The 16470-nt window shown below is 40.7% G+C and overlaps 1 protein-coding gene across 1 annotated transcript; it reads right to left on the bottom strand.

Moving 5' to 3' along the window:
- Positions 1 to 4862: 4862 nt before the first annotated feature.
- Positions 4863 to 13991, bottom strand: gmps (guanine monophosphate synthase). The gene is made up of 16 exons (XM_079561412.1): positions 13859 to 13991; positions 12360 to 12532; positions 12168 to 12282; positions 11925 to 12022; positions 11537 to 11640; positions 11264 to 11457; positions 10384 to 10549; positions 10156 to 10307; positions 9176 to 9349; positions 8945 to 9050; positions 8660 to 8775; positions 8153 to 8278; positions 7086 to 7201; positions 6881 to 7011; positions 6608 to 6780; positions 4863 to 5917 (listed from the first exon to the last, which is right to left on the bottom strand). Exons 1-16 carry the CDS (start codon positions 13883 to 13885, stop codon positions 5816 to 5818), a joined length of 2073 nt encoding a protein of 690 aa, XP_079417538.1. The 5' UTR covers positions 13886 to 13991; the 3' UTR covers positions 4863 to 5815.
- Between the last annotated feature and the right edge of the window lie 2479 nt (positions 13992 to 16470).

Here is a 16470-nt window from a genome sequence, read left to right as displayed (position 1 = left end):
TGGGGATGAAGGCTTTGCGGTAGCGCTCCGTCCTGCACTGAGGGTGTCTCAGTCTGCCACTGAGAGAGCTGCACAGCTCTTCTACAGTCCCGTGCAGTGGGTGGGAGGTGTTGTCCATAATGGAGGTGAGCTTGGCTAACACCCTCCTGTCCCTCACCTCCTCCACAGAGTCCAGGGGGCAGCCCAGGACGGAGCTGGCCCTCCTGACCAGCTTGTTCAGTCTGTTCTTGTCCCGCTCTGTGCTGCCCGGGGCCCAGCACACGGCAGCGTAGTGGAGAGCAGAGGCCACCACAGACATGACGATTATCGAGACTGACCAAAGTAGAGATCTTGATTTTGATTCAATTTTGATGAATTGTCCAGCCCTAGCTTCTAATAAGGAGCAGTTATGTATTGTATTGCCTTATACGTATCAGAAAGAACGGTGGTTTTGGTCACCTTTTTAAGCAAAGCATCATAATTGGAGGTTGCGATTCTCAGAACTGATCTAAACTGAGCCTTATGCTTCCCAGGCTGGATTAATAAGCTTAACAGCCTGCACATGGCCCCCGGGCCTTAGTCTGCCCAGCGCTGCTATCGATGCTAATTGGCAGCTGCGTGTGTCGACTTGTACAAGCTTGACGCAACATTATTGCGTTGCTACTGTTCCAAAATGGCAGGGGTCCCTCGGGTGTCGGTCTGCAGCGAGATGATGGGTGACTTGTTTTGTCACATTGAAGCCAGTCAGCAGGGACACTAATGCACACCATTTACAGTCGGCTACACCTGAACCCTGTCTGTTTATCATTATATAGGTAGATCTAAGATAAGAAAATTAAAATACACGTAAGATGAGACAGCAAAATGTTTTTTTCTTTTTTTTTTCACCCATAAACAACATAAAAAGCTTCATCTTCACAATAAGATGTTTGCAATGTTTCAGTGTTTCTCCATAGGCTTACCTGCAGTGCTTAATTTGATCCCCCAATTTTCAGTTTTTCAGGGTAAAGGATCCGGGTAATATTTAGGAGGATACGGCAAAAGAATGATCAGATATAATGGTGTTTAATGAGGGTGTTCCGGCAAATGTTTTGGCCTGTTCCCCCAATCCATCCCATCAGAACAAAAGTGTTCCTGAAAACACAAACACCTAAGAACACCAGATTTCCCAGTCTTAATTTTTCAATATCTAATACCTGGTCCATTTTTTTGAGCTTTGAACCCCCAAAAAAGCAGACATTTAAATTTGTTTACAGATTTTGTTTGATTCAAAGAAAAAATCCCATCTGAAAAACAACCCTTGCCTCTTGATATGCCAATAACAAACTCATACACTACAAAAAGTAAATATCAAGCATTGGCTTAAATGACTTGAATTGAGGAAATGTATCTTGTTTTGAGTGGTTTTCACTCATTTAGACACTTTTCCTGATTGGACCGAGTTTACTTTGCTTGTTTGAGGACATTTCAGACCAGTTCTAGGGTAAATCTCGCTTGAAATAAGAAAGTAAAATTGCCAATGAGATAAGACCAATTTTCTTACCCCATTGGCAAAGAAATGACCTGAAATAAGGACGAAATGTATCGAAACGAGTCAGAAACATCTCAGAACAAGTGAAATAATCTAGGACAAATGCCCAAGAACTTCTTAACTAGTCAAAACAACTAAAATTTGGATTATTATGCTCAAATTGAGATGTTTATACTGATCTAGTTAAATACTTTTTGCAGTGTAGTCAAAGCTGGCTCCACATAACTTGAAACTAACAGATTTGAAGCTATATTGTTCTGCATGTACCTGTGCTCTCTCTCTCCTGTGGCCTCACAGCCTCTACACCTGCTCTGGTCTTTGGATGGATGCATGGTTTTCCTTCTGCTTCCACAATTATCTGAACAAAACATGCAATCTTTTTAGTCAATCTATTCGCAATGAACATAATGTGATTCTATATTTGCAAACCCACCTCTTGTGTTCGTACAGCTTGTCTTTGAAAAGTGAAGATTGCGCAAAATGGTGTTGCGCAATTCACAAATAACAGTCCATTACACTTTTTAAAGGTCGAGATTTTGGCATGGAGTGAGCAGAAATAAGTCCAGTGAAAGAAAATAGGCCAGTGTTACGTTTCAACATGGAGATCTTTATTAAAGCTCAGTTTTTCTTTGTACAAATGTCACTGTAGTTGAAACTGCATGCAGTGGCTTGGTTTGAGGCACGTTACTAAGGAGAACATAGTTGAAAAATATGACATTAGACATTATTTGCATAACTTAATTTCTTTCTTTTTTTTTTCTCAATATTGCAGTTAATCTTTGACTACAAAATCATGAACTTGTCAAGCCAACGATTTCCATGAAGATAACAAAATAAACATGTGAGGAGAATGAAAAAGAACACTTAAAATAGCAGTTAAGACATGTTAGGAAGTTAATTAATTTCCATTTTGCCGTTGTTCCGACATAAAGGGTGTAGAACGTGGGGCGACGGGCTCAAAAAACTACTACGGAGGAATGAGATTTCAAGTTAACCTGTACATTTAGCTGTGCCCAGTTAAACCTGAGCACTCAGAGGTCTGACGGAAAGAGGAGCGGGGGTGACGGAATCGTGAAGCTAAAAATGTCTTTAAGAGAAACGCAGCGGAGCTTTGTTCGAGCCATATCAACCACCTGACCACAAGCCAGTAACAAAATACAAAATATATGTACGGGAAGTAGTTCTCAACCGGTGGAACACGGGAACATTTTTCAGTGGGTGGGGAAAACGGAGTAGTCCGAGAGGGTGTAGATGGAAAACAAAGCAGGAAGCAGTGTTGTTGTAATAGCTTAACTGTGCATTCTCACATCCAATCAATGTGTAGCCACGCATGACAGGTCTTTCCCACACGACAAACTGGTCCAGCAAGAAAACCGCTTCAGCCCAATCGCAAAAGTGGCCCGAGGAAGGAGGGGCTTGGACCCTCAAGTATGATAAATACCAGTTTGATTTTATTCTCTTAAGGCTTAACTAACTCGTGCCCCTAGGCCGGCCACAAGCGCCACTGCACATGTCGTAGCATGTTGTTTTTTTTTACTCATTAATTGTCCGTGAGAGTAAATACTACGCTGACAGAAAAGACAAAGGGAGAGAGGGATATTATACGTCGTGCCACTACACAATGGAGATAATTGTTTTCAGTCAAACTTGGCTGTAAACACTGCTAAAGTGGCGCTAGCCCCTAGTCAGCTTTGCCCGCTAGCCTGTTAGCTTCGTCTTCATGATTCTATTAGTGTGTATTGGGGCCTCCTACCCGGTGCAGGGAAATTTGCAAGGGTGGTTTTCTGGCCAAAGGCACCGGGGGAAATGAAGACCCACCAATCATCACACTTGTATTACCCCCAGAGGGACTACGGAAATGATTCATAAAGGTAAACTTCTTCAAAACCTTTTGCCAAAAACTGCTAATTTTGTGTTTTTTTATTTGCTTTGTTTTTTTTTGGTGTTCATAGGTCGACCGTGTGTCCGACAACAGTTGAGAACCACTGAGCTGGGGAAGAACAGGGGTCAATGCAAACTTTAAAGATGTGCAAAAAATGCCTCTGCACATAAAGGGGCAGCAACGGAAAACACCAAGCATACTGAACTTTTACTTTACACAATACTCTTACTTACGATAAAGGCCCTGTACCAGACGTTTTTCCCTCTTTTTTCTCCCCTCATTCCCAACATCAAAATTCTTCACTTAAATGGAGTTAAAAGTATCTGTGCAGTAATGTCGACAACTAGTCTGCTCACAGTGCATCAGCTCTACTCCCTGATTTTCGATGGCTTAAGTAGTTCATAATATGATAGGGCATCTCGTTTTTCACAAATGTCTACGAATACAACATATGGCAAGAGATTAGATCAAATTTCACTTGACTTGATGGATGAAAAACTCGGTACAGGACCTTTAATATCTAATGTCTGTTAAAGGTTTCACCACTTGCCAAATTCACTCTTTATGAAACAATTGCAGCATAAAAGAGACAGTACTGGAGCTTTTCCAGATCAAGTTAGGCCACGTAACTCTGAAAGTAAGACAACACAAAAACAAACAGGCACATCCCGAATAGCGCCATCTGGCTGAGCACCTGGGCCTCTCGGTGACGGTCAGCCAGAGTCATCACTGCCGACAAGTAACTCATCACAGCATTCTCCACGTTTGGCAAAAAATTAGCTCATGTAGATTGGTCACATGGGTTTTCTGTTCAGGTTTCCTTACACCTGACAGGCTACGCAGAACACAGGCAGAAAGAGGGTAATCTCAGGCGGAGAACGTTGTCATGTAACCAAAACAAAGAAAAAGAATGAGAGCTTGCCTTTGTCAAGTTTTAAAACTGTCCTACTGTATATGTCGTAATAGATGTTTTTTTAAGATTTTCTGCTCTTCTCAGAGGCTTCTTGCTCAACTGTTCAATCTTGGCAATCCAGATTATTAGCAGATAAGATGCACTTAAAAACAAACGGTATACATGACATTTTAAGTCTTCTGTTCTCAGTCTATTAGGGTTAAGGTTCCTTCGTGGTCATTATACGATATCTCCAGATGTGGAGCATGGCTAATGGTGTGAATATGATAGGCCATTTTAGTGTAAATCAGATTAATTACTGTTATTGCTGCTGGGGAAGGTGAGACATTGAACTGGAATTTAGATTTTTCTATTTATGCATCCGATCAACACGGTAGCAAAACTAACGGCACTATCGAAGACAAAACTATCTGATAAATTGTCAGGCTGTGGTTGGCACTGTTCATTGTGTCTCAGACTGCGCCCCTGGATTGTTCTAGTTTACCTCCTTTTTTTTTTTTTAACTGTGGATGTGAGCAGAGCTTAAAATGTAGCGTTTAGATACAATTTAAACTCACTACGTTTTTGTTTATTCTATGCCAGTTCCCAACCACTTAACCGAGCTGGAGAAACCAAAAGGCCGTCATACACCTAATTTGAATTACCAGGGCTCTGCTGTTTCTGTGTCTACATATGGAACAGATGAGTATGACGAAGCCTCTGGGAAGAGGGGCAGAACACAGTGCATTTGACAACCTTGAGAACCTCTCCTATGATGGGAAACTATTGGACGACTGAGAGCACAAACATACTGTATATACCTAGCTTTAATAAATCACACATCTCACAATCTGAGGCACAACATCAAAGTCAACTTTCTGAGCCTTCACAGTCGTATGACCTTTACGGAAGCAGCAGTTTTCAGAGAAATAATTGTCGCACGTGAATAAAATACAATAGTAATCAATAATAACTAACAATATTCAATTCTTATTGGCAAAATATTAAGACCCAGAAGATGTGGCGTCAGAGCAGAGTCGTCTTCGTCACAGTACAGTCTGCCTTCCATGGGAATGTTGAAGAGCGGGGTTTTGGAGTGGACAGAGGGAGGAAGGACAGAGGAGAGGACAGCCCTCTCTGAGATCAGTGTTTGTGCATCGTGTTGGGGCGGGGTGTAGGGCTGCACAATATAACGCCAGATTATCCTTACATGACATTAGTTGATCGCAAAAAGCCACAATATAATCGCAAAATCACAAGGTCTTCCATCTGACAGAGATTCACACATTTTTTTGCTAAGATGGCTTAAAACAATACTAGGTGGTAACATAAAAATGTGCCATGTTATGTTTGGTCAGGATTTGATTTAGCCTCATTTTTAAAGAAATTGTTTACAATAAACTAACAAACTGTTGAAATGGTTTGCGCAAAATTCAAGAGTTGTCTTTTTTCTCGTGTTGTGCAGCCCTAGTGTTGTATGTGTGTGTGTGTGTGTGTGTGTGTGTGTCTTCCTCTAAACATCAGGTGTGCTCTATTCCCACTCTGTGGTACCAGGAGGTTTGGAGGTCAGGTCATACATCACTCTGGAGATGCCTGGGATCTTTTTGATTTCATTTACCATTTTCAGCACCACCTGAAACACAAAATACAGATATAAGAAATTCCATTGCCTCCTTTTTGTGTCATTATTTTTAACACCTAAGCGCTGATATTTTACATTAAAAGTAACATCTACAGTATGTACAGAAAAGACATCGTGGCAGAGATTTCCAAATATTGTCGACTGGACTGGGTTGGTTGAGTTAAGGATGCTTCACTTGAATCACTTCAAGTCAAAAAAGGCCAGTCGTCCATATTTGAAAATCTCTACTACGATTGGTGAACGACTGAGAGTCTACATAAACCAATGGAAAAGACAGTTTATGAGAGGGCTCTTGGTCATTTCTGAATTGGAGTGCCCTCTGCAGTAAATCAAAACATACATTCAATTTTACTTCTCATTTTTAGCTAGTAGCAGGCTAACAAATCAATTGCACCGTAATGAACAGACTTTGAACGCAGACGTGTTCAGGATTGATTTGTGGAGGTAATGTAGAGGACAGTTCTTGGTTTTATCTATTTTGCAATAAAATCTATGAAATCCTTTATTCTGCCGAAGAAGAAACAGCCTCAACATGATTACTGAAATAAGCTTGAGATAATATACTCCGGGTCTGTTGTTATTGAGGGAACATTACGGCTCAAAAAGGGAAATCGTATATGATATATTGGTCTTAACCCTCAAACAGTCAACCATTTTGTATTCTCTGTTGCGTCTGTGTACCTCCTCTGGGATCTGGTTGCCCGGCGTGGCAGGAATCCCAGTCATGAAGTCGCTGGTGATGAAGGTGCGGACCACCACAGAGCGCCGGCAGGAGGGCTGCTTCTGCAGAGGGTCGCGGTCAAAGTGCAGCGGGGTTAAAATCACTGGCATCTGGCTGATCTTACCAGAGTAGCCTAATAAAATAAGAAAGGCAAATGTATTGTTATTGTAATGCTTCAGACGGGTTTGGTTAATCTCGTAACAAACACTTGCATTCATTATCCCCACACTTACCAGACTCTCTGAGAATAGAGTGAGCTACAAAGTCAGCCTGTCTGAGCGTGCTCAGGACGCCTGTGGTCAGGAAGGTGGGTGTAATGTCTGTGGGAGGCTCCTTTACATGCGACCCAAAAACATACACCACTCTGGAAAGGACAGACAGAAAGTGCAGTGAGCCATTGTGAAAACCAGCAGCAGCCTGTGACCGACAGAACTGTACCTGTTGATGCTATGGCACATGCGAGGGATGAGTCTGGCCAGGAACATGAGAGACTCCCAGTGCGGAGACTCTTTACTTGTGACTCCACAGACATAACTGTATGATCTGCAGTCACCCTGCATAAGGAGGCAACAAAGTCACACATTAGAAGAAATCTCACGGATAAAATGCGAGGTCTGGCTTTCTCTTTCATTTCAAATAAGTGCAGCATTATTCTGAGAAGCTGCAACTGAAACCAGAAGTTTTTATAGACTATATAAAAAAAAATGTCTCCACTGAATGACGTCAAATCAAAACAAACATTCTTAAAAGAGATTTTTTTTAAACAATTTTCTTTCCCCTAGAAGAGACACCCTGCTAGTAACTAATATTAAAGAAAGTTGTTGCTTAGTACTTTTCAAGCAGACCACAAAAAAACTTCTTTGTTTGACGTCTGAGAGTGGTAAAAAAAAAAAAAAGGAGAGACTTGTTTTTGTACAGCCTGTAAACTTTTGGTTCTTTGCCGCCGTCTTGTGCCTGACTCACAGTTTGAGGTTAAAGCCAAATTTAAACGTCTGGAAAAGGCAAAAAGCAACAGGAACACACCCACTGCACACTCACAGCAGTGTTTGGGTGAGAGCTAGGATTTCCACAGGGCAACATTCAGCTACAAGTGAATTCATCCTATTATCATTGTGACATCAGCTCCTACAACTGCTCGTTTAGACACAAGAGAAATGAGAGGGGATGATTAGTGGGTGCGGCCAGTGGGTAAACCACTATAGTAATTTGGACACAAACACTCGTCTGTACTATTTCAAAACTAACATCACTCAGACTCAGTGGAAAGTGAACAGACAAATGCTTCTAACTGAGATAAAAGTAAAGAAAGAAGCATTGGGATTCAAGTTGATTCTTTAGGGTCAAGTGCCTCATGTTGAAGACTTTGTTAGCATACGTTTTGTCTTTGTTCTAGGATTATTTTTTATTCATTTCTGTCACTTTCTCAGACAATATTAGACTCTTATCGTTCACATTTAGATCAGATTTGGTCATGAATATCAGTGCAAGTGAAGGACACACTTTACCTGGACACCGACAGTTTTGATGGGCAACAGGAAGGCATTGAGTGAATGAAGGCTGGTGATCTGCATTAGCTTCTCCTCCTCCTCGTCTGATATGCACGACTTGACTCTCTGCAGCAAGGCATGGGGCTGGAGCAAACAAACGCGGATTTATATGTGCACACTGGACAACAGGCAGGTAAACAAGGCCAGAATTCTTGGATACTGTAAGTGAGAAAACAGCATTGCCTCAAGTGAGGAACATTCATGACTAAAGTTTTGAACAAGCCTGGTGCAAAACTAGGATTATTGGTTTAATCCCACTAACAGACAGAAATGTGAACCCAGTTATGTGCCCTTTATCCTCGTTATACAGCTGTTTCCTAATCAAAAAGCTTGTGCTATGTTTTATTCATGCATCTTTGAATAATCCTGCATAAAGACTGGTAGGTATATGTTGTAAGTTGCCCCATTAGTAATATTAAATGGCCTGAATAATGCATGACAAAAAGCCTTGCAGAAAAACGCTACCTTTTTGACACTGGCTGAAAAGTCTGTGATAATTTTGAGGATGTTGTTTGTCTCAGCAAAGTCTTTGCAGATGTAAGGCTCCTCGGCACAGATCACTCGGATTGACAGCCCAGGGCCTACAGACAAAAAGGACAAACTCAAAAATAGCAAAGGGAGCAGTGGAGGTGCTGGGATATCAGCTCTGGAGATAACAGCAGGAGAAATGGCAAGCTTTCACATTAAGATTTGACAAAAGATTAAAGCACATCGTTGCGTTATACAGATGCAATAATGTTTTATACCTACCAGGGAAAGGGTGTCGACAGACGATTTCCTCAGGCAGGCCGAGCTCTCTTCCCAAAGCTCGAACCTCATCTTTATGGAAATCTTTAAGCGGCTCAATGACTTTTCCCTGATTGTAAAAGCAGTAACAATTAGAAGGGGAAATACAGAGGAGAACAATGGAGTAGAGTTCGTAAATGAAGATTATTTTTCAATCAAGAAAAGAAGGCAAGTAGCATTAGAAGGCTGTCCTACCTCGTCTCTGAGTTTTCGGACGAGCTCTGTGTCGTTGTGATGAGTTTTGATGACCTCTGCTTTACCACTGGCCAAATGAGACGCACTCTCGATCAGGTCAGGCCTTAAGGTGCCCTGGGCCAGGAAGACCTCCTCTGGCTTCAAATTCATCTCCCCGATTACTTCATTGGCCACCTACAAATCACACGAACATTTACTTAAAAAGGAAAATACAGTACAAATAAAATCCCAAAACATCCAGGTAGATCAATTTTTTTATTACACAGCTGGACCTTTTGCATCTACATGGATATTTCAGAATTCCTCTTGTTTGAATCAATTAGAATTTGGCTGCCTCAAGACGGATTGTAAACATCTATGTCACTGATACATGTTGGGGAGCCTCAGGGACTGTTAACACCACTACAAAACAGCGGAGCGGTGGTATTGGACGCACATATCTTTTACACTATGCACATCGTGTCCCCTGACACCGGCTCCACTGAAAACTCAAGGGGTAGTTTCCTTTTTCAGCAGGAGGTTTCTCAGCCGCTCGGCCTCATGTCGACAAGAGGAAGCATTTAGAACAGTCATGTCACAGCCCGGTCTGAACACTGAGTGGCTGACTCATGAAGGCAAATGTGTGTGTTTTCTGGGTTTACTCATTTATATATAATTAAATAGGAGGGTTTAAATAATTTGTAGTGACTTACATTTCCTTTGGGATGCACCAGAGTTTCCCCAGAAAGTCAAAACAACAATAAGTGAGATCGGTAGATGAAACCTCTTCTTCGTACTATTCCCTGCCTGTGCAAAGCTTGTGTTTTGTGCACACTTTGTAAAAGGGAATGGGGAGAGAATGTGACCGCTGTGTTATCCTGGGGACTATGTGCCTGTAAACAGCTTCTCAGTCACCAATAGAAACCTGATAATGCATCTTACTTAATTAGTATGTTGGCTTTTTTGAGCAAGTCCAACAGTTTCAATTGATCAGACTTTACCTTAACAAATGTGTCTCCAATGATTTTTCTTTTCTCCTCCGGGTTGGTGGTCATATTTAGCGTCTTGCTGATCCGCTTCCGTGGTGTTCTGTCCTCATCTGAGATGGGAAGGGTGGTTGTTCCATTGTAGAAGGTATGTGCTGCATTCACCACTACAAAACAACACAACATTTAAATGCTATGTATATGCTATTATAACTCCTATACCCATACACTTAACTTTATTACCTCTGAGTTTAATTCCAAGCTTTGTGAGGGCCTCTTCCACACTCTGGCTCTCTCGCTTTCTCATGAAGCCGTTGTCGATGTGAACAGCTATAACTTGTTCTTGGTTCAGTGCTTTGTTAAGGAGCGCTGTGCACACGGTCGAGTCCACACCTCCACTAAGCAGCACCTGGGGGTAAGTAAATGTTGGTGCACAATTAAACACTAGAAACAAAACATTCCTCAACACTTTTAAAGCTTAATGACCAGTTTTACACAGAGAAAGTTGGAGGTAGCAGATATCAAAGGAAAGCCATCGATTCTACCGTGTTAGCAATCAATAAAAGTCAGCTGTATCTATACTAGCAGTGCATCTCTGCACAAGAAATGTACTTAATTAAACAGGAACCCAAGCTTTAATCGTTTAATCATAGTAAAGCACATGATACTGAACTCATTGCTGAGGATTTTTACTCAAAGCTTTTACTCTGTATTTTACCATTTCAAAGATATTACACAGTATGTATATGGTCTATGTAATCTATGTAAAAAAAAAAAGTAAGCAATCTCATAACTGACAAGTATTACTGCCAAATGCTTGACAGCGCGGTTATATATTCATATATATATATTTATTTATTTATTTTTATTTTTTTCTTTAGACATTTGTTTTAAATGTATTTGTAAAAAAAATATATCACTGAGTAATTTACAGGAGATACAGTGTACATCCAGGTGTGAAATCGGCCATATCTGCAAAATTTTGGCTGACATTTCTTTGAGTCTACAATAAGCCCATTATATGATCAACATATTTGCCAGGCAATACTGTTAATAGCACCTAGTAAATACAATACTTTACTTTAAATTACACAAGAGAAGTTACAGAAATACTAAAACTCACAAGGACTTTTGACGTGCCAACTTTCTCCTTGATCTCATTGATGCAGTGTTGTTCACGGTTCAACACAGTAAAGTTATTTGTGCATCCCGCGATGTCAAACAGGAAGTTTTTCAACATGACCATGCCCCGCTCCGTCAAGTCTACTTCCGGGTGAAATTGTGTTCCATAAAGTTTCTTCTGTTCGTTGGCAATACCTGAGGAGCAAAAAAAAGGAAGACTTGTTTGTACTGTACAGCACAATGTCAGAATTATGCAAAATGAACGTTTTATCACCAGCAATTATGTTTCCAGACTGAGCGACCACTTTAAAGCCATCAGCCACTTTGTCCACACTGTCCCCGTGGGTGAGGAGGACCAGTTCCTCCTTTTGAAGGCCTCTGATTAAGGAAAAGTTAAATTTAGATAACATATTTTGACACGTGTGATTGTAATACTAAAATGACAGTAGTGTAAAAATGTTGTTCTTAAGCATGGTTTGATCCGGGTTAGGAGTTTGAAACAATCAGGATGTATTGCTCACTGCCATGCTGTTGCGATGTTAAGACATGACACACATATTCTCTATTGCATTTTGTCATCACATTACTGCCTAAGCTCACAAGGGTCAGATCTGATCTATAGTCAAAGCACAATTAATCGCCAAACGCACACGCAGAATTACCTGAAGAGAGAGCATGTGTTATCCAAGTTAATACTAAACACGCCATCTTCACGGACACTCTTTTTTTGTACCGCACCACCAAAAACTTTATTCAGCATCTGTAATTAAAACAATTGACATGCATTTATTTTGATACAGTTCAACTCTAACAGATTACGAAAAACTATATTAATACATGTTGACTAACAATCAATGTAAATTAAAAAAAGTATAGTATAATACTTATACTATAAAGTATAATACCTGCATCCCATAACAAATTCCTAAAACAGGCTTTCCAATTGTGAATATGGCAGGGTCAAACCACGGGGCATCTTCTGCATATACGGAGGCTGGACCACCAGATATTATGATAGCTCTAGTGCGGAAAAGAACACAAGATTAAAATACAGTCAGAATAAAAATAGACACTTATGCAATTGTGCTATTTCTCACCTGTAGCCTTGCTCTCGTAGGGCAAAGGCTGGAGTCTCTAAGGGGAGAATCTCTGAGCGCACGCACAGCTCTCGCACCCTTCTGTCAATGACCTTACCATACTGGGCCCCTGCATCCAGGATAGCCACTGCCCCCTCGCATGAACCATTCTGCTCTGCCGGGCTGATCTCCAGCTATAGACAGAAAAATACATTCAGTATTTGACAGTAAGATGTCTACACATCATGTGACAGGAAGCCTGCAGTCTAAAGTCACGCAGCTTGAAAATTTGTGTGAAATCAGGTAAAAGCCCTAACCCAATTATGCACATGTGAGCATCACTACAATCCTGAATTACTGAGTAAAATCACATGAAACCACAAGTCACAATCAGTCAAATGTGGACTGGTTGACTATCAAATTAAATGTCATACAGCCAGCTATGAGTTTAAATCTGACAGATAAACTGTTATAAGAAGCATGTCCTGTCCTCAGCGTTGTCAATTCCAGACTGACAATTTGCTGCCCCTTTGCACCTTGAGTGAACTGTCCTGTCAAATAAAGCCCTACCAGCCAAAAAACACTTTCAACATGGACAGAGAAACTGAAACTTGAGTGAAGAAATGTCAGTGTGTAATCATTGACAGTTATGGGAGCAGAGAAGTGGAAACAAGAGCCCACGTGGTTTGTGGAAAACTTCCGCCGTGGTTTTACTCCTGCCCCGTAGAAACTTGAAGTAAAGAATCGATCTTATCGTTTTAAAAGACACAAAACAGTAGTCAGCGTAAGGAGACGACCCCACTCAGCCTGCATTAAAACTACAAAGGTACTTGAAGACACTGCCAAACACCCCACTGAAGCGTGTGTGTTGTCAAACCGGTCTGATCATGGATGTATAAGTATCCCACTGATAAACTATAACTCAAAGTGAAAGTGACATTCGCGCGAGTCACGCCACCGTTGTATTTTCTCCTCTTTCCGTCAACATCGGTGCATCTTTCTGTAGCTTTATTTCGTTATTTGACACGCCGCTGCCCTTGTACGCTTTATTTTGACAGCTCGGCTAAATCTAGCTACGCACTAACACGTTAGCATGCTAGCTCACGGGTAGGTAAACAGTAGTAATCAACGTTAGCACGTTAGCTCCAGGCAGATAGCCGAGCTAAGCTAAACCCACGCGGTGGTGTAAAGGGGGAAAGGGTGGTGTTGCCAGTCCCCGTTAGAGAAATACAATCGAGTGGACTGAGCCTATGTGTGAAATTCTTCAGTTTAACTGAGAATCACTGAAACACTCGCAGGTTTATCAGCCTCAACAGAACATCATGTTTATGTGGCGTTAACACTGCAACAGGCTTAACGTTTCTCCAACGGACTCCCTCAGCCTGAGCCCTTCATACAACACAACTTTCCCTTGAGATACACAGGCCATCATTTACCCTGGGAAACCTACAGTACTCGGGCTTAAAGTCAGCCGAGCTGTCGGCACCAGGTCTGTTTTCTTCCTGTCTTTCTGCACTGACCTTGCTCTCTCCGTTGCACAGAGCCATGGAGGACTGACGTGTGGAAGGAGCTCTCCGTGAGAGCGCAGAGACGGTCCGCTTCGGGCTCAGCACGCCGACTACTGTTGCGAAAGAGCAGCGGTGCAGTGGACACTGGACAGACAGGCAGCTGTTCTTCTCTTGTTTGGAAAATAACTTTCACATTGCAAACATGTGCATAAATGTGACTCTGTTTAAGGGGTGGAGCACAAGATCACAAAAAATAGTTTCAGAGAGCTCCTCCTGGGGCAGGGCTTCACTTGGGTGAAAATATTCAGCCACCTCTTCGAATAGATAAAAGCCTAAAAGATGGACTAACATTGGTTTAATTACAGAAATAGGCAATAATAGAATAATGTTACTTTATTCATCTACTCAAGTGTCAAACCCCTACTATTTATCTAATAGGTGATCTGTCAATTCTTTCATAGCAAATTGTTCTTCAGTAATTTAACATCTTAACCCCCACCTGAACCGAGGACATTTTCTCCAGTTTGGCTTTACCCAAATCTAAAAAAACAGTTTTTGAAAAAGTGTCAAAATAACGAAGAAAATGAGGATGAAAATACAACAATAAAAGTGCAACAAAAGCACAATAAACAAGCGACAAAAACATATAAATAATAAATAAATAGAGCCACAAATAAGTAACAAAAGAGCATAAAAAGCAAGGGGGGGAAAGCGACGAAAAAAGCAATAAAAAAAACAGACAAAAAGAAAACAAAAAACAGACTAAAAAGAGATGAAAAACACAACACGCCTATAGGCTGCAGTTGAGAAGCTTTTATATTTGGGTCAGGCCGAACTGGAGTAAATACGCTTGTTTCAGGTGAGGGTTTCAGAGGTTAAGAAATGTGTGTCCAGAGGTCGGTTGTACATTTCTTTTTATTAACTTTACTTTATGGAGTAGACTCAACACACACTCATTATCTTACTTCTACTTTCTTTTGAAATACCAGCACCCTCACCTTGAGTAAATCTCAGTATTGACATATGAAAGTGCATCAAATTTCAATGAATTGTAGTTTATTTTCTACTATATTATCTTAAACACTTTTCCTAGGGAAGCCCCAAACGGCCATAGAATAAGATGTTTATAATACAGGCTTTTTTATTGCAGAGAATAACCACAACAACAATAACAAAATACCTTTTTTTCTCACTCACTCTCTCTCTCTCTCTCTCTTTGTTTTTAAAGGTTAGAGTTGTTTTCCAAAGATGATTAAAAAAAATGCTTGTATATTATAAACATCTTATTCTATGACCCTTTAGGGCTTCTGTAGTTTTCTGTGTATATTTTTTTCCCCACATTACTTTATATTTCATCTGTCCTACACTTGACAGATCCTCAGTACTCAAGGAGTGTTTTCATTTTATTATTTCTTATAGAGTATAGTGATACTTGGCAGAAATGGCCCACAGATCTATAGTAGGTCATAATGTCTTCAGCCACACACAATACTACTGTTGTTTGAGCTTCTAAGGCAGATTAGGCCTATCGGCAAGGCAAGGCATGTTGATTTATACCGCGGATTTTGTACACAGGGCAACTCAATGCACCTATAGAGAATTTGTAAGTATTTTCACAGTTTGTAAAAGTAGCCAAGTAGTTCTAATTGTAGTCTCTTGAACAACCTTTAACTCCGAATTCTTTGAAAGCCAAAAAGGAATGTGACACCAACGGTATAAAACTGAAGCCAGTCACAAATGTTCTAACTTTCTCTCTTCTCACAGTAAGAAAAACAAGAAAAATGGGTCCGCACAGCTTGGTTTGCTCTTACAAAATGTTTAATGCTTATATCTGGGTGACGTTTTGGGCGTTCATCAGACAAAATGCGTGTCTTCCCTCTTTACATATTCTTCTCACAGTACGCCCATTGCCTATTCTAGACCATGTCAAAAATAACAAAACAAAACAAAAAATGCACTTTCATGAACCTTTGAAGACTCTTTGTAGATGCAAGTCTGACATCACATGATCTCTTTGAGGGATGTTCACGTGCACTAAATAGAGTAAAATGTTTCTATCAGGGTCATGTGAAGAAATGTCACAGAAATGACTGAAGAAATGTACACAAGCGCCCTCTTGTGGACAATCATAAATAACGATTTGACTTGACCAGACTCCCTGTATTGACCTGTATTCCTCTAACAACCTGTATTGACATGGTTAGATGTGAATTGCCTAAACAAGTGGTTTAAGAAAACCTTTTTGCAAGCTAAATAAAAATACATTACCCATCATACATATTTCCACTGAGTTGTCGATTACTAACATTAAAGATGGGTGGCACTTTGGCAGAAAGTATCACCCATCTTCTTGAAACCCCCATCTTAATGATCATAAAACTGTCAAAACAATGTATTAACAGTGTTTTGTTATGTGTGTATTTGGTAAAGAATCCCTGTCCACCGATTGGGAACCACTGCTCTGAACAGTAGTTGCACTCTTTCTCCTGCTCTGTCACATGGGTTAAGCAGCTTCACATGCACTCAGAGCAGACACAAGAAAAAGCATGTGGTCATTCATTACTCTAAACTGGTAATGCATGCATCATGACTTTTAAGGTTTTTCAGTAGTTTTGGGTCACAAG

This window comes from Gobius niger, assembly GCF_951799975.1.
Source record: "Gobius niger genome assembly, chromosome: 1".
Classification (NCBI taxonomy): domain Eukaryota; kingdom Metazoa; phylum Chordata; class Actinopteri; order Gobiiformes; family Gobiidae; genus Gobius; species Gobius niger.
The sequence above is the reverse complement of the archived record's forward strand: the minus strand, read 5'-3'. Positions and strand labels throughout refer to the sequence as shown.

What these genes read in the sequence shown, in the direction of transcription:
- gmps (XM_079561412.1), bottom strand. Translation starts at nt 13,885, where the DNA reads ATGGCTCTGTGCAACGGAGAGAGCAAG. An exon ending in CTACGAGAGCAAGGCTACAG is followed by an intron (nt 12,283 to 12,359) that starts GTGAGAAATAGC and finishes TTTCCGCACTAG; the next exon opens with AGCTATCATAATATCTGGTG. An exon ending in TTTCAGCCAGTGTCAAAAAG is followed by an intron (nt 8,279 to 8,659) that starts GTAGCGTTTTTC and finishes TGTTTGCTCCAG; the next exon opens with CCCCATGCCTTGCTGCAGAG.